This window comes from Glandiceps talaboti, chromosome 15, assembly GCF_964340395.1.
Source record: "Glandiceps talaboti chromosome 15, keGlaTala1.1, whole genome shotgun sequence".
Lineage (NCBI taxonomy): Eukaryota > Metazoa > Hemichordata > Enteropneusta > Spengelidae > Glandiceps > Glandiceps talaboti.
The window spans coordinates 4,653,541-4,678,838 of NC_135563.1; the positions used below are offsets into that span (position 1 = coordinate 4,653,541).

General features: G+C 36.9%; 1 protein-coding gene across 1 annotated transcript in view; it reads right to left on the reverse strand.

Moving 5' to 3' along the window:
• The window catches only part of LOC144446854 (tolloid-like protein 2), a 37,163-nt gene extending 34,217 nt beyond the window's left edge, over positions 1–2,946 (reverse strand). The window contains exon 1 of the mRNA XM_078136695.1: positions 2,846–2,946. Coding sequence (XP_077992821.1) covers positions 2,846–2,946 — 101 coding nt within the window. The remainder of the gene's footprint in view (positions 1–2,845) is intronic.
• Between the last annotated feature and the right edge of the window lie 22,352 nt (positions 2,947–25,298).

The window sequence follows — 25,298 nt, forward strand, 5'->3', positions numbered from 1 at the left end:
ATCAAAATACACATGTACTCATTTAATTTAACCCATCAACAAATGAAAATCACAACCTGTCCCATAAATTTGGTTCACGAAGGCTTCTGAGCTGTGGCATGGCAGATAGATGTTCCGGTAGCAAGTTCAGTGTTTCGCACACGTCAGTGATTAGGTCAGAGGTCACGACAGTGACAGTAGACAAAACATGTGACGAGAGCCGTCCATTTCGACGTCTCGTCTAATCCCTCTAATGTTTTAATTTGTAGATTAAGTTTATCAAAGTTGATCTTTTTGTGGCATTTTTTATTTTAACAATAGAACTGCGCGCTGTCACTGTATCTTATATGATGTCAACAAAACTTTCCCTTACGCAGTCAGTATACTTCTTGTGGGATTCACGTTGAGTCAGAGCCGAGCCTGGCCTGGTCCGGCCGTAGACTTAGATAATTTTGATGTCTGCCGTAAAATGAATGCGCCAAAGCGACGCAAGGTGGGAAAATTATTGCTTCATTTGTAATTTTAGGGGGCCAATGTCGCAAGGTCGTGGCCTCGCCAGAACTGGCCTAAGACGCCATGGGGAACCTTACAATTTTGCTGTGCTCAGGGGTCGGTCGGAAATAAAAAAAAACTTCTTTTTTTTCTGATGTCGGAGCTGCAAATTAGGGTCGGTCGGGAGATGAGAAACAGAAAAATAAAAAGGGCCGCCCTTATCTTGGGTACTATAGTGTAAATCTGCGGATAAATGAACATATAAACGTATATATAGCCCGTTATACATTATTATTCAAAGGGGAACATCACTCCAGGAAACAGAGACATTTTCATAAACTATGTGTTCTGGAGAGTCATCTCATTATTTGACATCACCTACAATTATTTGCGATTTTTTTTATATTGTGCACTGAATATTCATGGCAGCTGTTTCACACTGAAGTGCATAGCATTTTGTATATTCAGTGTTCAACCATTGAACAATGCATTTCACATGATGCAATCGCCCGTATCAAAGATACCCTATAAATTCACAAGCTTCAATGTGAAGTTTCTCTGAAATAATTGTACGTGATGTAAAATCATAAAATGACTCTCCAGAACCGATGTTTTATTGAAATATCTATATTTCCTGGAGTAGCGTTCCTCTTTAAGACATTAAGTTTGAGGGTTGTATGTTATTGTATTCCAAGATTCAAATGATTGACGTTCAGTGACCCATCAATGAGCGTTTTGTTAAAGACCTGCTTAAACAGATTCTCCATCATCATTTTTATAGCCAAATATAAAAGAAATAGCGCCAATAGCATTGTAGCACAACTGTGCAGGTTTTAAAAATGTTTACCCACATGCTGATCCATGCTAGGTATAGGTGTTCATTTGCTGAATGATTATCCAGTTGCCTATCCAACCGTGTTGTTATCTTTGCAATATACACAATCATTTGGTTGTTGTTATGGGTGTGGTCATGTTGCTGGACATATTTGCATACATTTTTTTTGAATGTTCGCATGAATTCCTGATGTTATCTTTGCAATATACGTGATCATTTAGCTGCTGCTCTGGGTGTGGTCTTGTTGCTAGGCAATTTACATACATGTTTTGAATGTTTCTTTCCTTGTCTATTAATCCCTGTTGTTATCTTTGCAATGTATGTTTATTCAGTTGTCTATTAATCCTTGTTATCTTCGTGAAATATACCACCGTTTGGCTGTTGCTATGGGCATGGTCGTAGTAGCTAGGGACATTTGCATACATTTTTTGAAGGTTTACTCACTTGCCTACCAGATGATGTTGTTATTTGACCAAAATATACTGCCATTTGGTTGTTGCTATGGGTGTGGTTAATGGTTGCTAGGGACAATTGTGACTTTAACTTGTTTACACACACACACAGACACACACACACAGACACACACACATACATCCACACACAGACAGACAGACAGATAGACAGACAGAAACTTCGCCATGCCTATAGCACTACTGAACGGTATCAGTTCAGTTGTGCTAAAATGGCATATTGCTCTTGACTTGCGTTGGCTCTTACCATGTCATTGATACACATATCCAAACCGACAATAAATGTTTGTATAAATTATACACTAAGCAGTTTCATTTGAACATGTAGAACACTAAAGTGTGGACAAGACATTTCGCTTAGGCTTCGCTGAGCTCCCTTAGTAGACCCAAACCATCAAACTAGTTATCGCTTATGTCCAGTCACGTGACCCAAAATGGTAATCAGACCAGTTGTTATTGTTTGTGGTTTACTCCATTTTCTCAATACATGTCGAGTTTTTATCCAGAAGCTTTCATGTACGTGTTAGTCTGTATGATTTGTTCTTCCATATCTTTTCAAGTCCTACTATTTTGAAGTCGGAAATGCAGTGGTTGGCTGAGTTGAAGTGGTTTGGTATTGGATATGTTTTGTTTTGTGTTGTGTTCCTTATCAGTGGTAAATGGTTCTGCATGCGGGTGTAGATGGTATCTCCCGTTTCTCCAACATACATCATTTTTCCACACTTCTCACAATGCATGCCATATATTACGTCTGTTGTTTTGCAGTTTATGTGTCCGAAGATTGTGTATTTTGTATGTGTTGTTTTGCCCTGTGAATTCTGTCGGTGCTATCACGCCTTTGCAGATTGCTTTTCGAGATGCTTTGCATTGGTGTGATCCTGTTTCTTGTTTTGTTGAAATGTCTGTTGTGTTTCTTGTGGATAAGGAGAGATTCCAGATCTCGGCCTTTCTACATTATTAATGCGATCATTGGTTGTTGAGGGAAATCTAGTTAGCATCTTTGTGATTTGTGGATCAGGATCTGTGGTGCCTCGGGCAGTGCGTTGGTGTATGTTACGGGGAAAATTACTCTTCCTTCATGCTTTTTGGCTTGTGCCTTTCTTTGATGTAATGGATGTTGATTATGTCTACTTTCTTCAGTTGTTGTTCTATGTTTCTGTCGTATCCCATCTTCCTCATACGGCTCTTTGATTTCTCCCCGTTCTTCTATATAATCTTCGTTGTTTGAGCATAGTTTTTGCCGTTGTTGCGAGTCCGTATATACTATTGACTTTTTGACACTATTGTGATGATCTGACTCTGAGTGTAGGTATAGATGTCTGTCGGTAGGTTTGCTGTATTACGCTGTTGTGAATATTTTCGTTTTGTATTGTTGTGTTGACATTGAGAAATTCTATTGTTCTTGATGAGTACGGGAGTTCTATTTGTATCTGTTGATGTATTGAATTCGCTAGTTCCTTGAAGTTGTTCAGATCTTGTATTGTGTGTGTCCAACTTTCTGTGTGAAATAGTGTGTGTGCGTCATCATATGAAACCACTAACCACTATATGCTGAAACAAAACTGCATAGTGGAAGAGCTGAACAGCAGAACCAAGAATGTGTAGAATACTGTATATTAACATTTTTATCATGGTGAAATGTTATTAGAGACAGAAATAGATTACATGTTATTCGGATTTATACATCTGCACACTGTAACATACGCCGTGTGGTGGCGCCCTCACGCATCAGCCAGCCCGTTTCAATATGACGCACGTAAACAGACCTTTGGGGACGGGAGAATACGGCGTATCTGAGCTTAGAACACATGTAGTATAGCTGGTGACTTTGCCATAGGGCTTGATAATGTTGTTAGCTCATAACAATATTTAACCAAAGCTTTGTCGAGCGAGCTAGCTAGCTAAGTAACAGTACTATATTAAATCACAATAACAGTTTGATGACAGGATCTGATATGCGCATGTTCAATGCAGTCATTAACACGTTTTGGCTGTAGCTTATCTATTTCTCAATATATGGGTGGAAATTCAGAATGCTACGAAGTTTGGTGATTTGGTGTTTGAAGTAAGAGTATTTTTTCAGAAACGTTAAAATCATATTGTTTTTAATTCCAGCTCCTACTCTGCTTTTGGAACGTTACAAAGTTCTGGCTCAAATGTGAAATCAGAAATAAATCTTTATTCAAAGATGAATAAATCAGGTGGTCTCAGCTGTGGTAGAAGGTTAGACAGTGAACAGGGGTTCAGTGACCCAAGATTAACCCTACTCCACGACGTAACAAGTGAATACTCTATCCATTCACTTTTGGGATATTGCTGCAAAATATTTTGGACATCTCTGCTTGTGATAAACCACTGGTGACTCTTAGAATTATTGCACAGCTTGACTCTTAAAGGTCAAACAAACAAACAAACAAACAAACAAACAAACAAACAAACAATCAATCAATAAATCAATAAAACAATATCAACAACAGAGTAAAATATTCTATCAAGTTACATGAACCATGTCCGAACTTTTGATAGGGTTTTGATATATTTTCATGGTCTCAAAAACAATCTTTCAAAATCATGCCAATCACTCTTATTCTCACCTACAGCTCAGTATTTACTATCTGATATCTAAAATTCCTTGTCGTGGATGGTTGCCCGTAGGCATGGTAAGGTATCCATAATGTCCCGTCGAACCTCATACTGTTGTACAAAAACTCTATTTTCTGTTGTGGCACGAGGTGAAAATAAGAAAGTGTCATTTCATGCACTGGGTCCCGATGGAAATGATGGATTCCAGGCTATTGTCCCCCCATATATATATATATATATAGAGAGAGAGAGAGAGAGAGAGAGAGAGAGAGAGAGAGAGAGAGAGAGAGAGAGAGAGAGAGAGAGAGAGAGAGAGAGAGAGAGAGAGAGAGAGAGAGAGAGAGAGAGAGAGAGAGAGAGAGAGAGAGAGAGAGAGAGAGAGAGAGAGAGAGAGAGAGAGAGAGAGAGAGAGAGAGAGAGAGAGAGAGAGAGAGAGAGAGAGAGAGAGAGAGAGAGAGAGAGAGAGAGAGAGAGAGAGAGAGAGAGAGAGAGAGAGAGAGAGAGGGGGCTATACTGCACTGAACACCAATTTTACAACTTGCCTAAGCCTAACAGATAGACTGTTTATGTCCTTATTCTAAAAAGAGAGTTCATTCCGGACCCAATTGATATTGAAGTAATATATGATAGACTGAGGGTTTTTCATAAAATGGAAACAGCAGAAACATATGCATCTTATGTGAAACCCAGTGTAAACATAACATTTACAAGGGGAGAACATCTCACTATCTCAGTATATGATAACTCGTCGTATATACATATAATATCCAAACCTTAATTAACATTATTGCCAACAAATAACGCATATCATTAAAAGAATATTAATTACAGGAGATTAAGTCAGTCTGAGAAAGGTAATATGAAAGGGATAAAATCTGTTTATATGCATACCAAGATAGTCGATTCGTTGTGGGCCATGAGGATTGAATTAAAAAACGCCCTCAACGGCGAATCTTCCAGTGTCCAGAATCTTCTTCTCTGTCTATGATTCCAAGCATTTAAAGTCGACACTGCGGTGACCATGTACACCAGTCTAAATGATACAATACCGTCTTACGTATAACAATGCTTCTCCTCTCGTGATGAGCTGATTATATAAACTTGATGATAGTAATGGTTTGTTGCATAGTTCGATATAACTTTATTCTTGTTTGGAAATTTAGAAAAGCGTGTACATCCTTTCGAATTGTGTTGTTACTTTACAGTGCACTGATATTTGTTTGTACGTTGATTAATTGAATATGATATCATAGACATATATATCACATCGTCCATGATCAAGTACACAGGGACGACTTTTGTCAATAAAACTGATAAATGTAGTTTAACAGCAAACATGCAAAAATACGCTCATAAACTATTTGTCGTCAAAATATATATTTTATTTGTTATGTTATGTCAAGAAGTATAGATTTATTTGAAGTAATAAACACGTACTCATGTTCTTTTTCGTACTCACGATCAGAATCATCATTCATTCATAAAAAAGTGATAAATATATAAGGCTGAAAAAATCTATAACTTATCTAACTCATGGCAAGACCATACGCTGTTAACACAAAACTGTGAGCCAAAGCACAAAATTCAAGAGGTCCCATTCTTGTCTTTTTTTTCGACTAGCAATAAGACTGTTGTTATACGGCGACCTGTTGACGCGATACAATCGGTGCCTGCGCCCGCAGCGGTTGTACGGAGATTTATTCCCCAAATATGTTTTAGGGGTTGACACTGAAGGGACCGTGCTGATCGATTTCTCCAAACATTCTAGGATTGACCTTCTATTTATTTTTTAATATAATGACCAGTCCCGATGATAGTTTTAGTCATCACTTCTTAGCAACATGAATGTTTTAACGCGAGGAATCACATACAGTAGCTTAAGGTCTAAAAAGTAATTGTTTGGTTCCGGTTACCCGATCGCGACCCCACCTAGCTTTTCACTGCCGACCCTAAACCTTATTTTACGTATCCGAGAAAAAAAAAATCGCAAAATTGTGAAGTCTCACGAGAAATAGTGGATGCGGAAACTGACATTAACATAAAAAAACAACAAAAGAAACTCTCCTTGCAATGAATATACATCTGATAGGAAGAAATTAACAACACAGGGTCCATTTGGAAAACAATGGCAACCCTAAACTAGACACTCATACATGAAAAAATAAAATAAAATAAAAACTCTACCTACCCCACCTATTCTAAAATTGAGTGTAACCGGAACCACACATTTTTTTTATTACGCCTAATGGATATGTGATCAGGATTTTCTCAATATAATATTTAGATATCTATTCAGACGACTGAGAATCGAATAAAATAATACTATGTGTGAATAAAAATGTCATATCCTTATTCAAAATCTGTTTCTCATCGATGGGAAAATTCAAAAGTGATGCGACGACGTGGTATTCTTTTCTTTTTTTTGTTGTTGAACAATATAAGTTAATGAAGAATGTCTCCCTCTACGTTCGCGATTTTACTTAGCCGGGTGAAGCAGTAGTAATATCCAGTACATTATACAAAACTTACATGTACCTTTACAAAAGCAAAATTAGGAAGTTATCTAAACAGTACAGTCCTGTTCCATCAAGAAAATCTCACATTCATTTCGACTATGATGTAGATTTAACGTGCCGCCTGCCTAACATTTTGACACAGAGGCTAATAATATACTGACATCAAACGCATTTACAACGTCAGTTTTGGCACAAACAAGAATTTAAAACCCTACAAATTTTGTTGCTCTAAGATTACACTGTACGTGTAGATTTGGAAAGGTTTCGTCGATATCTCGCATACAGACAGGGGGATTATTGCAGTGACCCACTTTCTACTATTCATCCACACGAGTAACATACATTTAAGTGAATGCATGATATGAGATGAAATTTACTCACCGGGAAAGTATAAAGAAAAATAACAATTGAACAAAGCTGAGAAGGTTTAGACAACCGCCACCACCACTACCACCATTACAGCAACTATATAGTAACCACCACCACAAAAAACCAACACCACAAGCACTACCACCAGGAGCACCACCACCACCACCACCGCCACCACCGCTGCCACCACCACCACCACCACCACCGCTGACACCACCACCACCACCACCACCACCACCGCCGCCGCCGCTTACACCACCACCACCACCACCACCACCACCACCACCACCATCACAATCACCACCACCACCACCACCACCACCACCACCACCACCACCAACAATGCAATAACCACAGCACATCATTCCTGCTCTATCTTTCACTGGAAACCTTAATTAATGTTTCTTTTAATAAGTCATCTAGATCTCGATAGCCTCTAAATTTGAACTTCACTTTAGGTGAAAAAAACACTAAAACAGTACTGGATATTTCAATCTACAGCTGAGGCAAGTCCCCTCTGAACACCTCTTTTTGGCATCAACACGATAAATAATCGTTTAGTATTGTCAGATTCAACGCCAGGAGTGTACATTCATGTATTGCAAGGCGTTATATATGAGCGTTTAATAAATATCGTTAATGCCAACGCATTACTCGACAACGAGTTAAGAGAATTTTCGGAGGCAAATGAACCAAAGTAAAGTAGTGCTGTATGCAATCTTGTTGTCAAATTGCCTTAGCGGAAATTAAGCACCTTGTAGCATGATTTGTATAAACGAAAACATCAATTGCCGGTGTAGATAATTAGAAATTATGGTTACAAATGAAGCTGAGAGTATGACTTGAACGAGGTACGACAGATTAATTTACCAACTTCGCCGTTTAAAGTGCGTCAACACAAATTGAATCTATAAATGATTATAGTCAATCATTAGGTGGCTGTGTTCATCGACTAATATCATGTTTATTGACGTCTTTGGGGGAAAAACAGGATAATTGTGTGGGTGCACCGATGATTTGACGACTGGATTAGAAGTCAGTCTGTTAGATGAATGGAAATTAAAGTGAGGCTTTAATAATCCTTCGCAACACATTTTTATTTTATTTTCAATCTGCGGAAGAGAATATCACAAAACACGAAAACAATCCTAGAATCTAAGGGGGTTTAAATATCTACAATGTTCCTGTGTCTTTGCTACAATATGCACTCCCTAACCGTTGAATGATGGGGCAAAACTTGCAAAAGTCGCAATTTTTTAGAGGGGTCAAATGCACAGCGCCATTTGAAATAGAACGTTAAGTTTGCAAAATTTACGGAACATGATAATTATCAACGTCTGGAATAATCTCGAAATATAGACTTCGATATTTCTGCTCGATAACAAGAAGAGATATTATATTCGAAATATATTGATTATTGACGATGGGTTATCACGTAGAACTTCTACATCGCCGTGTATCTTGCTCAACCATCAGTTTGTAACCACCGTTTAAACTACCGTCCGTACGTAGTTTTGGGCTCTAGATCTGGTCCTTGTATATTTAGATCGTAACCAGAGGAGACTAAAGGGATCTAATTCTTACCTAGAAAGGAAACTTCATTAGGTTGCTAGCTCCTTTACTATATCTACATAGCTGGGGTGTAGATGGCGCTGTCTTAAAAGTTGTACATGTGGTGATGCATGCTGACTTTGCAAACCGAGACACGGTGTTTACTTATTCTCAAACTTTACTTCTGACGACAACTGACATGTTTGACACAAATTGACTTAATTTTAAGTATACGGTGGCTTAATTGCAATTACATGTCATACCCATTGGCGTGTCCGCTAGGCCTTGTTTAACGAGGAGATTTTATGTTTATTGCACGTTGAGTTTTTTAGCGTTAAGAGACACAAATAACAGACATCTGATGGTCCAGTCATTATATCGTCTACAAGTCGTGATCATGAATACACTTTACCCTTTTCTGTATGATGAACACCTTCTGATCTCCAAATGAAAGTTCTTCTGTGTTGCTAATTCAATGTGTTGCATTAAACTTTTGATCCAAACACAAACTTAAAAATTGTTACCTGAAATATTCGACTGCGTACTTCAGTCTTTGTCAACAGATTTACATTATTATTCAGAAAACGTGACCTTACGGATACGCGAGCTTTAATAGTAAAGGGGTCATAGGTACTAGGTGCCTGGAAGCTTGTATCGCCCTCTATCTAGAGATGGTTGGCATACATGATGTATATGACCGGGTGTAAATGGCTTCCTTCACGCCTAACTCAAAATGCTTGGTTTCTGTATCAAGGACGTTATTTATTTATTTATTTATTTATTTATTTATTTATTTATTTATTTATTTATTGCAACCCTTTTATATCAGGGGCTCCATAAGCTTGATAAGCGGACAGCACTAAAAGAAAATTAAAATACATACACTACTAAATAATTAGAGAAGATATGACTAGTATTATCACAGACAGAAACAAACAAAACAACCAAACAAACGAAAGGGAAGTCTATGTTCTAAGAAGCTTGTTTTAAGTGATTCTCGACAAGATACTGTTACAGTAGTAGTTTGATCCTGGCATGGGATTTGATAGATGACGTCGACTCCACGCACATGGTTTTGTCAGGCTTCAAGTGTCTTTGGGGGACATCAATAATTACCTCAGAGTTCTTATTGGTTTGATGCATGTGTATATGTTATATTAAGCAAAGATCATCCTTAGTGCTTCTGAAGTGTCCTTGATGTATCACTGTAAAGGGAGAACCATTGATCCTTTGCTAGGTGAATTTGTTTAGTTTTTTACCCATATCTATGTAACACCTAGGTCGTTCGACAGCGATATATAAATACCACCACAATCACATTCCAACCACCACCACCACCACCACAACAGAACCACCAGCATAATATCAAAAACGTACATTACACCAGTAGTACAATTATCACCTCGGTTAGAAACATCACGACAGGCACTAAAACATTCAACCAACACAAATAACACAACTACCATTGCCATCACTACCAACATATTACAACAACAACAACAACAACAACAACAACAACAACAACAACAATGATAATAACAACAATAATAATACCAACACCGACAACAGCAACAACAACAACAACAACAACAACAACAACAACAACACCAAATATCAGCAACGACAATTACTACTTTAAACTTGATGAAGTCGACTTTTTATTTATTCTTTATTTGACAAAATAACTTTTTAAAAACCCGACCGTGTTCTCGTGCGTGAAATGGTAATAACCCGAGTGATTGCGAAACGATCCTTGAACGCGAAAGCTTTTATTTATTTATTTTTTTTTGGGGGGGGGGGGGGCTACTAGTAACTGGGAAAAAGTGCAGGACAACATTTTCCTCACATGAACTAAAAGTGAAAAACAAATTCAAAACATTTGAAGATTTATGAGACTAAACTTAGAAAACCTCCAAGGGACTGGTTTCAATCTAATGCTGATTGCAAATGAAGGAATAACGATGAAATGCTACTATTGGGACGAACGATGACAAGAACAGCAACCGACAGAAGTCAAAAAATTCATCTTTCTTTCGTCTTCATTCTCATTTAAAGGTGTGTATGTGGAATCAAATATAACTGATGCCCTGTTTACTCATTGTAATGGCAAAAATCTGACTTATACACACCCACTATTTGTTTTTTTTTATCTCAATAGCTGTCAGACAATGTATAAAATGTTATTCATCCATACTTTGATTATCTAGTTTATCACTCTTATAATTTTTGAAATTGGTAGCAAATTTCCTAGATCTACTATACGTGGAATTCTTGTTCCATACAACACCAAACATCGAAATCTTTAAAAGAAAGACTTACCTATTTCAGGGAGTTTACCTGTCACTTTTTGTACAGCGCTTGAGAATATAAAATGAATTCGAAACTAGGTGCCATATCACATCATCACATCGTATCACATCGTATCATATCATATCATATCATATCATATCATATCATATCATATCATATCATATCATATCATATCATATGATATCATAGCATATCATAGCATACCATATATATCGTATCGTATCGTGTCCTGCCGTGTCGTGTCGTGTCGTATCGTATCATATCATATCATAATGTAAGATAAAAGTGACATATGAAATTTGTTGTGTTTATTTCTTATCAAGAATTTACGAACGTTATTCATCTTACTATTGAAATATCGCCATGTAACCATGACACTTGTAGAATTGTAGTTAAGCAATTTTTGTAAATGATTCTATGAAGTCATTTTTGGGAGCGCTAAAACGTTGCCTTCGACACCAGATAGATTAATTGCCCTGTATAAAACTGTCGTTGTTATATGGAGATTTTATACTGAGTTCAGGGCACAAATCGACACTTATACGACTCTGATTGAGTTATATGTATTCAATATTTAGATGAAAACAGTGCCTCAAGTTGGACCATGTCCCTCAAAGAGACACTCTGATAAATGGATAACCATCAACACTCTCGGACACTTCACTTATCGGCTGTAGTTCGATTTTCTGAACATAACATATCAGCCATAATCTTATTCTACCCTGCACAGCTGTATAACCACTCTTTTCCATCAGGCATCTTGATAACTTTAATCCATTTAGTAGGTGAGATAAGGAATAGTATTGATTTTGGCGTTGTTTTATGTAAAAGTAAGCAAGTCACGATTTACAACAAACAACATAATGTTACTATGCATGAAGTTATTCTGCAACAATTCATCTGCGATCAATATGCATAATGGTATGCAACCGAGCTAACTGTTCTGTCTAATGTACAGTGTACACAGCATCGTTATATTATTGTAAATGAAACAGTCACATAGTTCACTGCTTAGAGGAAGGGTTATTGAATATATTTGTAACAAGTATCAATACAAGTAATAATTGTCTTTGGCACAGACAGAAAGTTACATTGTAACACTCACAGAATAGTTTCTTTGGTGAAAAAAAATGTTTTGAACAACGCTTTCGGATTTGTGTTATGTGTCTAACATAAGGCCATATGTTTTCAAAGAATACAATACATACAGGGTTGGTTCAGTTATAATGATGTTGACAAAACGGTGAGCATGGTTATAAGACATCTTCAAACTCAGACCACTATAGAAAATTGTCTATAGTAGTTTGAGCTTCATACAAGGTAAACTCAAACTTTATTTGGGTAATGTCGTTTGTTTATTGAATTAATATTATTTACAAATTACATGACATTTGATATGTGTGACCCACGTACACCCCCCTCCACACACACACACACGCACGCACACACACACACACACACACACACGCACGCACGCACACAGAGTCACACACACACACACACACACACGCACACACACACACACACATATATATATACATGACATTTAAAAATAATGGTATTGCATACTTTATTAAATAATCAGCGAACGACATTTAAAATATGACGAAACTTTGAAACTACATTCCTAGGACCTATGATCTAACAAAGAAGGGTCGTTGAAACGTATTATGTTTTTTCTATTCCTACTATATATCTTTCATAGAATATATAAATATAAGATTGCAAAGTAACATAACAGAACACAACGGCTCCACAATGGGTGGTAGGCCATACTGAAGTTATTATTCCGAGTGATGCGGTGTACCAGACGGCCGTATGTTTGCGGGTGATAGCGAGCAATAATACAACAGAAAACACCACATGCCTCGCTGATTCACTGAATTCATGTTGCAAAATATTTCGTAGAAGTGTATATCATCCAGTCGTAATGGTGACAATAAAAATACTGATACACTTAGTAAGTATCATGATCAACTATGCATACAGAGTACATAGTAGTTCAAGCACTTGTTTAAATGTTTGCAATGAAAATACCGATCTCATTTACATAGTTATTTGATAGACATGGCTAATTTGCATAGTTATTTAATACGTCATAAAAATGTGATGGTCTAGAAAAAATATTGAATATTTAATAAATCAACAGTAATTTGACCAAGATAGTTTAACTCGACCAAAATCTAGTAGAAAGAATGGAATACCTAGTATTAAAACAAATGAAAGTGTTTCCAGATTTACACGACGAGATATTTTATAGCAGAAACAATTTTATCTAATTTTCACAATAGCCAGGGTAATGCTGTGTTTATTTGTAACTGTGCATCAAAATACACGGTGTTACTTACGTAATGATTTGGAGAAATGTAGAACTTATTATATTGTCGTCATAAAACAAAAACAAAGGACCCAGCTCGCACAGACTGCGTCAGTACCAACCTTGAGGGGCGTCGAGATGACGTGCGCACGCAGAGTAGTTCTTCTGTCGTGATTCTATGTTATACCTACAGCATCAGGTGTGGACATCCTGTTAAGTTTCTACTTTGACATACACGTAGATCATTAGAATCCATCGGCGACAGGTTTGATGTATTATCTTTGCTCTCCCTAAAGCCAAATAAGGTTTTTCTTATCATGTCGTTTAATAACAGATGAATCAACTGGGAATCATTATCCATCTAAACAAGTGTGGTTTGTTGATAGTGATTGTTTTCAGAATGCACAAATTATGAACCGTGTGTATGTTAACAATTAAATACAGTCTTTAGATACACATATGTATGTCAAAATGACCATCCGAATCATTATTCACACCATCACCACCACCACTACAGCTACCAGCACCGCATCACCAGAACTAGCACCAGCACATCACCAGCAGCAGCACTAACACCAGCAGCAGCACAACACCAACACAGCATCAGCACCAGCATCACCAGTACAGCACCAGCACCGGCACAGCAGCAGTAGCAGTAGCAGCAGCAGCACCAGCAGCAGCACCACCACCACCACCACCACCACCACCACCACCATATATAGCGTACATGAACTACCTATCATTGAAACCACCTAATAATTTGGTTTATTTTGTAGCCAATGAATAATCAAGTATTGTATTCACCACCTGTTAATGTTACAGCACAAATATCGAAGGGTCGCCGAAATCTGTGCGTGTCATACACATTTTATGTTCCCCAAGAACAATTTAGATAGATAAGAAACAGGCTTCCCACATGCAGACCATTTATTACAAATATATACAATACCATTCAACCTCAACTGATATATAGACACACACAACGTCCTTGGAACAAAGAGGCTATTTAATGTCATCACATTGCATTCTCAGATTTTGATACATACAAATTGAATTTGAGTCTGCTTGCATGGTTCCTTTGGTGACGTGTGTACAAAATTAAAAACATACAGTGCCAGCTTGTCGGCAGGAGTGTGGCGTTGTTTGTATTTGTAATGAGTGGTCTGTGAGAAGCCTGTTTCTTTTCTATCTAAATTGTTCTTGGGGAACATAAAATGTGTCTGATACGTACAATCTTTCGGGGGGGGGGGGGATCAATTTACAGAGTTTTCTTGAGGCCAAAAAAAAGAATTGTTTCTGGTCAGGACAAGTGGTGCGAAGATGCGATTTTTTTCTATTCTCAACAAACCTGTCACACTCAATCTACTATTTATGGCAGTTGCTGTTCTTTTATTTAGTACTTTACAGCAAGTGTGTATGGGGCAGTTCTCATGTGCTTGTTCATTCATTGGCTCTGCAGTTGTCTTCACTGAAGTAGGGTGGGTTATTTTTATGTTTCTCCCCCGATCTGCAGACTGCATGCATGGACTGGACAAACACGAAAAAAAGACCGACGCGAGGGTTTAATATATTTTTAAATATATTTTTCACCCAATCTATTTGATCGATGTCTATCGTTCTTTTTGTTCTATTCACCACATACATGTTCATCTGAATACGAATTTAGTACCAATCAACACTTCATTTTCCAAATGCGAAAAAAATCAAAATGCACCAAAATAAGATTTACAGATGTTTTCTATCGTCATGCATTCTCTTTAATCTTCTGCACGATTTTAAATGCATTATTGAATTGAACATGTTAAGTACTCTATATCCGTTTATCAAAAGCAATTTTATCTGAACCACTCCAGATAATTGTAAGGGTTATTTTACGTGATATTCAAGATGATTGCCATGGTAGCAAATTAACCATGACAAGCAGGAAGGCCACAAAGGTTTCTATAGCCACTTGTAGTGTTCACGTACTGGTCCAGTCTAATTGTATCGTCAACAACGATATTGACTTGAATGATGAATTCTGGTAAATTGGCTCACTGTGTTTTGAGATATCGAGAAAAAGAAAGAATTCCTGATTTCCATTCTGACAGAAGATTTCAAAGTTTCACCTTTAAGCGAAGCTCTGTAGTTAGGAGATGTTTGCCTGTGGGCTGGCAGAAATGTCTGACGATACAAACAAGAGAACGTGTGTGGGATATTCCACGTCGCCCACTGACATGTTTTCACCTAGGTATACCACATCACGTACAAACGTATTATTTGCAGGAAATTGCTAGTTGTTGCCAAATTTAATTGATTTCCATGTTTGTTTTTCACTTTGTGATAACTCAAATATATACACTTCTGATAAGAAATACTGATTACATGGTCATGATTTATTGGGTCCTGGCAACTAATTGCACTCTTGGCACTATCGAACAGTTCGTGAAAGTACAATAAATTAATTGGGAACTTGTTGTTCACAGTATACTGATCGAAGGTATCACTGGGGATTATCACACCGTGAACATCACGTTATCCCATTTATCACTATAGCGCCCTCTAGAAAACGACTAGTAAATCCTTCGTTTGTACATGAGGTGACAACAAAGCCCAGGCATATGAGCCAATGTTTTAAGAAAGATGTCCGCAATAAGCTGAATACGAAGCTAATATGGCGTAACGGTCACCCTCATATATAGTGAAAGAGTTCAATGTTAGTATTTCTTTAAGGTTAAGTATAACTGTTCATATTGAAAACATACCTTGAGAATATAAAAGCGAAACAGGATCGGAATCATTGGATTTCCTCAATCATACTATTTAATTAAGCTATTTATTCAAAAGTAAATGAAGCTCCGGTATATGAAAATAGACCATGGGGTACGAAGGTAGAATACCAACGTGCACATTGTACGTTCTCCGACTAATTAGAAGCTGCTGCAGCATTATTATCACATTATGGAGAACGGTGTCTGTGAAAGTGCGTTTAAACAAGTCTCAAACAAGTTAGTTGGAGTAAGCAATATACAAACACGTAATCTCAAGATGGCGGCCACCATACATCATTGAATCTCATATTTACACAGTGATATTAAAGGGGACAAGAATGATGTTGGCTTTTATCTTTATCTGCATTTCATTGTGTTTATATAGGACCCAGAGATTAGTAGTTTTCCATGATCAATTCTGCATCGTGAGACATCTAAAACAGAAGCTAAGTAGAGGTATTCTGCACACTGGCGCACGGCATTCTGGGAAACTAACAACGTGAGGAGTTCCTAATCTCATCAATAGCCTCAGCATTGTTTTGGACAAGCGTTAAATGGATTAGGAGCGCCTAACATTATTTCCCAGCATGTCTCGCTTCAGTGTACAGCGGGCCTTTTCTAAGCTAGTTCTATCGATTATCATAACTTTACTTCAGGGAGGTTGCTCGATGCAGAGTTGTTGCCACCAAACTGACTGCTCGATGTTCTGGATCTGCTAGGAATAAAGATATACGGCTAAAATAAATAAGCCTAATCGTTTCTTTGTATTTTGATCTTGAATGGCTTATACTCAGTTTTAATTCTGTTTTATCGAGTTGAGTATAATGTAGTTGTCAACAGAAAAACCCCCCATTACGAATGAATGAATGAATGAATGAATCAATCAATCAATCAATCAATCTATCAATAGCTAACGCGAATGTGCCGACAAAACCCCCATACAATAGACAATGTTGACGTCACACCCTTGTATAGGTCTGTAAATTGAGTAAAATTAATGACATTTTTTAAATTTGTTGTTGTCGTATTACTATCAGTGACAAATTAAATGTATCATATTTGATTGTTTATTTTCTCTTTTCCTAGTATGGCTACCTGATAGACTAGTATCGTTTACAAGCCAAGGGTCGAATTGAAAGAAATTGATATCCAGAAAACTGCACCTGCCATGTAGACAGATATGCCGGATGTTAAACCAAGATACTTACTAATAATCATCAAAGACAAGGTCCATCCACCCACCCACACACGAGCTCTGGTGGGGTTTGGTGTCAGAAAATGAATGTCGAATGCGAACATGTATGATGACTACGCTTGTTAGTTATACACCCGTACTGAGACCAAGCCATTGTTAGCAAACCTACTGCTTACAATGCACAGTGAGTAGCCAGGTCTAATTGTGTATCCCCTATTTTTTTCAAATACTAGTACTACCCAACAACCAAGCAACCAATGGTTTGAAATACCCTCAATTCTATTGTGATAGACGTTTTACCAAAGTCACACGTGAAGGTGGCCTTTTGACGTATTATTACGTATTTTGATCAGTGCTAGCTGTGAAACTAGTCTTGTGAAGAGCTATCGGGGTAACTGGATCAGAGCTGTAAACACCGTCTGGTATTTTGACCACTCGCAAACTCACTTGGCGACTCGTTGTCTCAGTTCGGCAAGTCGGGTAAACTATTAATACTAGCAAGAGTCAACTCAAGTCATCATTGTCGAATTCGAAATTCAATATTTATTATTCTTTTCAGTTATTTTCAAACATCAAACCCCGCTTTTACCGCGGTTCACGCTTTTGCTTTAACTAACACGTGACCTACGCACGTCAGCGCGTTTTCCATTTTATTTTATTTTATTTATAAGCGTTTTTTTTGTCATTAGATCCATTATGTCAAGTTTCCATGTTGTGATTGACAACAAACAAATGTGTTGTCTGCCAGTGCAGACAGCCAATTGCTCATTTGCATATTGAAGTGCCTTTACGGTCGCCGCAGTGATTCCGAAAACTGATTGATTTTTAAAATGTGTGTCTTTTAGAGAGCCACGATTTAATTGCAGTATCACTTTCAGTTGCGATCGATGAGAGTAAAGTACTGTGCGGTTTAGAGTATACATCAATATAACATCAGCTAACGATATTTTATACAAGTCTTTCACCGTCACATACAATTTCTACGTGCAGTAGTCGACAAACTTATTCAAATTCTGACTTAGGGTCAAAGGTGCCATATCTGTTTTCGTAACCGTTGCGTCGTTTATTTATGAATATTTTATAAGGGTCTGCGCGCGCCAGTTGACATGTATAAAATCTTCGGACCAGAAATGTTGGCATATAATCGATTTAAGCTAGATAAATCATGATATATATGCGTAATTAGTCTACGATGTCGTGAAAATCAGAGTTCTTTATCAGGTTTTAAAGAAAGTCTACAATTTCACATTTCACCGCCTTTCCTAATATTATCATAGAAATTGAAACATACTTAACTTGAAGAAACCATTTGTAGAAAGTCATGATAATGCGCTTAACTTCCGGTCTCAAATATTTTGTCATTCAACCATATGATTTTGACCGCAGCATTGAAAGTTTTTCAATGCTATGTAAAACTGGACTAAACGACACAAAGTAAGCGAAGCAACACCTTAAAAGCGTGTAAGTTAAAAGAAGGAAACACGGAAAGAAATCTAAGCTAAATATACAAGACAAATGCGGAAATAGGTGAGCACAGAATAAACAAGAGAGAGCAGTAGACAGCTCCAACCTCCGGCAGTACAGATAGTTAAGTACATCGATCTACTTTGAAGCAAAATTCATGACCCAGGCTACGTTTCTGAGAGGGAGACAAGCCATAAACTAATTTGTCCTATTCTAATATTGACGATACCTGTAGACACGATGGCAACACACACGGATCAAACCATTGTATTCTATTCATCCGTTTACAGTCAATATATCGGACACTGACAGCAAACATTGGCAGTCTTTCAATGCTTGTAGAAATAAAACAAATCGTTTTCACTCCAGCGCGATAAAAAGAAAAATCAATACTAACATCTAGTAGTATCTATCATACATATGAATAAGTTTATTCGACTAGAGCATATACAGTTTTCTTTACGGCGGCTTGGCCTCGTTTCTTGATGTTCTTATTAGTATCTCCACTCATCACGAATCTGGCAGCAATCGAATGCAATCAACAGAGACATCGAGAAAATTAGCGTCCAAGGCTCAAGTTGTTTACATGTCTCTATTATTATTTCCGTTGTCAGGAGAGTTTCCTCGACAACCTTTGACGAAATAGTTGAAGATGGCACACGGAAATGTATTAATCTAGTTTTGAATTGAATGAGAAGAGTTAGTGGCAGTTGCTTTCGAAATAAAATTACCTAACACCAATTCACTTCCTCTCCGCGACTGAATCGTAATGGATAAGAAGTTTGTTTACCTTGGGCTTTTCATTGAAGTGTTGAGAGGAATATGTAAGTTGACGTTATTTTCTTGAGCGTAGGGGATATTGAATATTTTGCGATAATCGCCGGATATCATGATGGGCCTAGAAACCCAGGTTTTGGATTAAGGTAGATGTCGCTAAATTAGAAATAATTATATAATAATATGAAGTATTTGCAGAAGAATGAATACATAGCTAAATGTACAAATTAGAATACCTGCGTGAACACACACGGGCTTCAAGTTCATTGCCATGAACAATACACCTCTGGCTAAGTTACATGACTGTGTACTTTTGTTACGGCAATATATGTGTGCGCTTGTATATTAGGGTCTTACATGATTTCGCTGTAAATTGACATGTTTTTACTAAGTGGCCACGAAATGAAAATTTGATACATATACGAGTAGTCTCGATGTACTTGCCATGGTTTATCCTGCGAGACTTTGAATATACACCATGTACGTACACGTATGTTTTGTGCTCGGATTATGACTTTCATGCATTGCCCTCTAGCAAACTTACAAGTAGTTTCCTTACCATGGAAAGAATGACTGTAATGAGTTATTATGTCATACTAAGAACCAGATTTAAACTGAATGCCTTCCGTAAGGGTATAGTCTTGCAATTTCATGATTTATACACGAAATTTAGCTCTATATCTATGATTCGTCAAGTCCAAATGAAAGTTAGTTGTAGTCTCAACATTATTATTTCAGGTTTGAGTCTGTCAGGTGTCTTCGGATCTGAGGCCATCTGACGCTCAATATAACGTTCAAGATAATGCTACCTGAATCTGAATCTGAATATGACGCCAACTTTATACTCGTTCGATCAATTAATTGTTCATTAATATTCATCGGATTATTAGCAAAACCTAACCAGTTCTTGCCATTACCCTACGAAACATGTCTATGAAATTTCGTTCGAATTGATGCAGCCGTTTGTTCGGAAATGGTGTTACAGACAGACAGACACACACACACACACACACACACACACACACACACACACACACACACACAGGCATACAGCCTTCATCGCTATTATAAAACGTTCCTTACGGAAGGTAAAATGAAAGCGTACATCGTTTTTAAAAGAAGATGGAGAAATCGACAACACCCTAGTACCTCGCATTGCAATTTATAATTTTTATAAAGTTATCCATAGAAACCAGCTTCTTGAAATTGCTAAATTTTCCTATTTATGATATAATATATAAATTCGTTTTCCTATTAAATGATAATTTGGATTAACTAAATGCGACTCACGTTTGCGTTTTCTGTTAGGTTATCATACAATATAATTCTTACCTTAGAGGCACACAAGTATATTGACGGGGATACACACAGTATGACGCTGTTATCATAAATGAACCACGTGCATTTGTTGTATCTTTAGTCACCCTAAATGGATGGCAGTATATGAAACTCTGAAACGCCACATAATTAAATTTTCCTCCGAAATTCACTTCTGTTATTAGTTTTGTGACTATCATCTCAAGAGTGTAACTCTTTTAATATGTCCAGAATAGTTGTATCAATTATATAAGGAGGATTCTCGAAGTACTGCTGTGATGATCACCAAATATAAAGTTATAACATTTTTAAAGGAAAGTTATCTGTCAATGCACCGGAGCAGAATAAGTTTGAATTGAATTCCTAAACATCGAAGTCATTACAGGTTCAATGCTCACAGTTGCTTTACGTCAGGAATGATATTAATAACACTGCGGGAGCAGTTTCAATTCTTTTTTTTCTTTTTTTCATTTTCTGGCATCTTTTTCGTCTAATGATTTTGACCAATCGTATTTATTAGCTCACTTCTACAAGTTTCGCTATACCTTTTTTTCTATTATGGAAAAATAGCATACAAATTGTCGGTGATTGGACTGACATTTCACCTATGCATATTGAAAGTCAAAGGATGGAAATATGAGAGTTATTAGAGTTTCCTTGAATATGTTCATCAGATCGGTAATGTTTGCCATATTTCACAGTTTAACAACACCTGCCGATCAAAACAAAACCCAGACGAAGTGTAATTATTTGCATTTAATAAAGTCGTGCCATCAGAATTCAACAATACCAATAGAATCCTGAAACGTGACTACATTTATGATGTAATTGTTGAATGTTACAGTAGTCAATTCAAAATCCTTTTACTTGACGTAAATTGAAGTCTTATAACTAAAGTAAACCTAAGGTAACCCTAACAATCACATATAACATATCGTCATTTCATGGATTGCCCAATCGTTACATATTACGTATTGATACCTCGCTTTCGGCAGTATTGGTATGTTAAAGTCACATGCACAGTCTCGGATTATTGCTGTCAGTTGTTGTACATTGTGCGCATGCTTAGAATTAAATCACAGGTAAGGTGTGACCATTGCGATGTTTTTTCACGTTATGTCTGAGGTTTATGTCAACATATACATAGCCACTCCACAATCATGCCCAAATAGGCGTCTGAAGCAGACCTGATATTTGAAACGCTATCCTATATATTTTAGATATATCCTTGTATAAGTACAAGATTTCGTTCAGTGGATTTAAACTTATGTATAGCATATACCCATTCGAGTTTGGTATTATATGCGGTAAGCATTTGACATTAGACTGTGCTGTAAGTGCGCACTTTTCAAGTAAAACGTCTTTGATATTGCCGACAAATATTGAACAGTTACTAGCGTTTGGATCTCAAACTAACGAGGTCGACACTGTCAAGAAAACAAATAGACGGCAGAGTTGACCTTATTCAACATACCTTATGAATATTCATGATTCTCTTTGATAGAAACCCCACGTATTTCCAAGACGTCACGACATATAACATATGTAGGGGAGATATCAGACAGTCATTTGCAATTACGTAATTTATTATTTAGAAGCAATGACGACACATTTGTGTATTCATATGGAAGATACCAGGAGAGACAGACATCACATACCAAGCTGAATACACTCCAACGACTCGCTTTAGGACAAATAGGACCCAATAGCACCATTAAATTAAGTTGTTGACAGTTGCTTGTCAGAGATAGTACGTCACTGATGATACCATCATTGGTACGTGCGAATTTAAAACACAATATTGCCTTTAACGAGACATTTCTTTTGAAATTTCGTTGGCATTTTCGAAAGATAAATGTTTTGCAAGATGTCGATATATTATCCCTTTTAATTGTTGACCTTTTCGGCTGTTTATCTTTTTTTCTCTCCAAAAGGTAAGGTTTCTTGATTTCCATGTTGAATTACAAATGATAAGAAGTTTTAGACAGTCCATTTACTCAAATATCACAAACGCTCGAGCTGAATTTTAAATGAAGTTCTTGTTTTTCAATACTGCAGATCACTTTGGCTAATGTCGAATTAATTGTTCATACGTTTATTTTCGAATGTTTGAGCGATTTCCCTAAAATCTATGAAAGTGGGAGTTCGACATATCCGCCACAAGTGTGTGGAATTTCAAGGAGTGAAATCCTTTTCAAATTTCAAGAATGCATACATTTGCTTGATTCGCTCAGGGGTAAATCATTGTGTAACGCATATGAATCCAGACAGTTGAGGGACATCTGTTCCCCTTTGTATGGAACACAAAACCTTTCTTGTACTACTGTCACCCTTTTCGCAGTATTTCCCGAGGGGGTATAATCTGTATTGTGCGGGTTATATGTACATGGGTATTGTGACGATCATTGGTCACGCATTACACGTACTTCTGTCAATGGCCTTTGAAAGAAAATACTAACGGTAATTGCATAATGTGAAGTTCTGTCAATGCGTTTTCACGATTGAACCAATTTATACAGCAATAATAATACATTTAAAAAAAAAGCGTGTCTCAAGATGACAGATAGATAGTTATTTTTAAGATGAAATGTTGCGGACCATTTATTACACGTGTAAATTGATTTATTGTCTGACACTCTTAAAATGTCACACAGGACAGTCAACTATTACAGAATTGACCTGCAAGATAACTGACACTTGTGTGAAATAAAAGTAAAAGAAATTTGACGAATCTGATTGTAATGTTTCACTGCACTGTTCTCTGTATTGAAATGTTTTGAAAAGTGAACAACTCAAATTGTTAGTTCTATAAGTCTTAGTGGTTGATTGGACACTGACCGTCTGTGGTCTGGTACATATAATATCACAAATTTAAGCCTCTCTGTCACCAGACGGACAAAAGACATACATACATACATACATACATACATACATACATACATACATACATACATACATACATACAGACAGACAGACAGACAGACAGACAGACAGACAGACAGACAGAAAAAACTATGTTGGTCACCAATAATTCTTTTTGTCTTCAAATCCGTCAAGATGTGGATCGTGTGGACAGGATGAAAGAATTGCGCCCTCATGAAAGTACAAAAATCTAGTCTAAGCTTTACCTGTTCAAAAAGATTTACCCATGTCAGATGAATTAAGTGTCTTGCTCAGGTTACTAGAGAAATTGACAAATCAAATGATGGCATGGCATGCCATTAAATGCATGAGCTTGGATAACATTGTTACATTTCACACTTCAGCGAGGGTGATGACGAAAGTGGAAGATACGTAAAATGCTTGTAGAGTACAATCACTCTGTTTAAACACATGCATGGTTGTCTCATTGACAACGTTCTTGCTCTGAGTAGACTTTATAATATGGTCGTTGTTTTCTCTGTCTTAAAAATCTAATACATGTTTGATTGAATGTTCCTATTTATTGATTTGACTATAGCATGCCAGTGGTACTATCAGGGGAACGATTGAACGACCACGTTGTTTAATAGCTAAGGAAATCGTGCAACTTCAACGTGACGTTGATAAGTTGAATGCAAAGTACTAGTTTGAAGGCAAGAAAAAGAAATTATTAATGTAAACGATGGTCGTTCATCTGGAACAAATAAATTGCAATTGTGTGTTAAATCAAGCATTTAATGATTTTTCTGTGGTTGACATGAAGCGAAAAAATAGAAAATACACCCACATGACTCTAAAAATTGTGTAAATTCACGTGTAATTATTGTTTTTTCTATTCGATCTATACCTATAGTATCGGATAATTAATGTTATTAATTTTTATAAAACAGGAATACTTATTAGATTTATGCATTACATTTTTAGAGACAGTTAATTTCATATCACCATCTCTCACTATAATTAATGTTTATTTCATAAAAGGAACAACTATTAGATTTGTTTATTGCCATTTCGAAATGGTTAATTGCATCATGTTTTAAGTGCATCTTTGTTATTTTGTTGAGTGACGTATTGTAACACGAATCGTGAACTGTTAGACATGTCTTGTATGGAATAAACGAACACTTTGTATGATAACATCGACAAAGCTAAACATTCCCGACAAAGCGGGATTGCCACAACGGAATAGTGATTAACTGCACCACAATTTACAGTTAAAATGATTTTGTGCTTTCGGTGAAATGTTACCACAAGTACTACGGATGATACACGACACATACAGCCTTTTTAGAATCTAACTACATGTAATGTAGTACCTAAACATAAAAAGTCACGAAATTGACACTAGTAAATATTAGATACAAAGCAATACAAGGTGTATGTGAAAGGAAAGTCACACAGAACACGACTCCTTGCAGTTTCAAAATGACGAGAAATCGTTCAATGTTCAC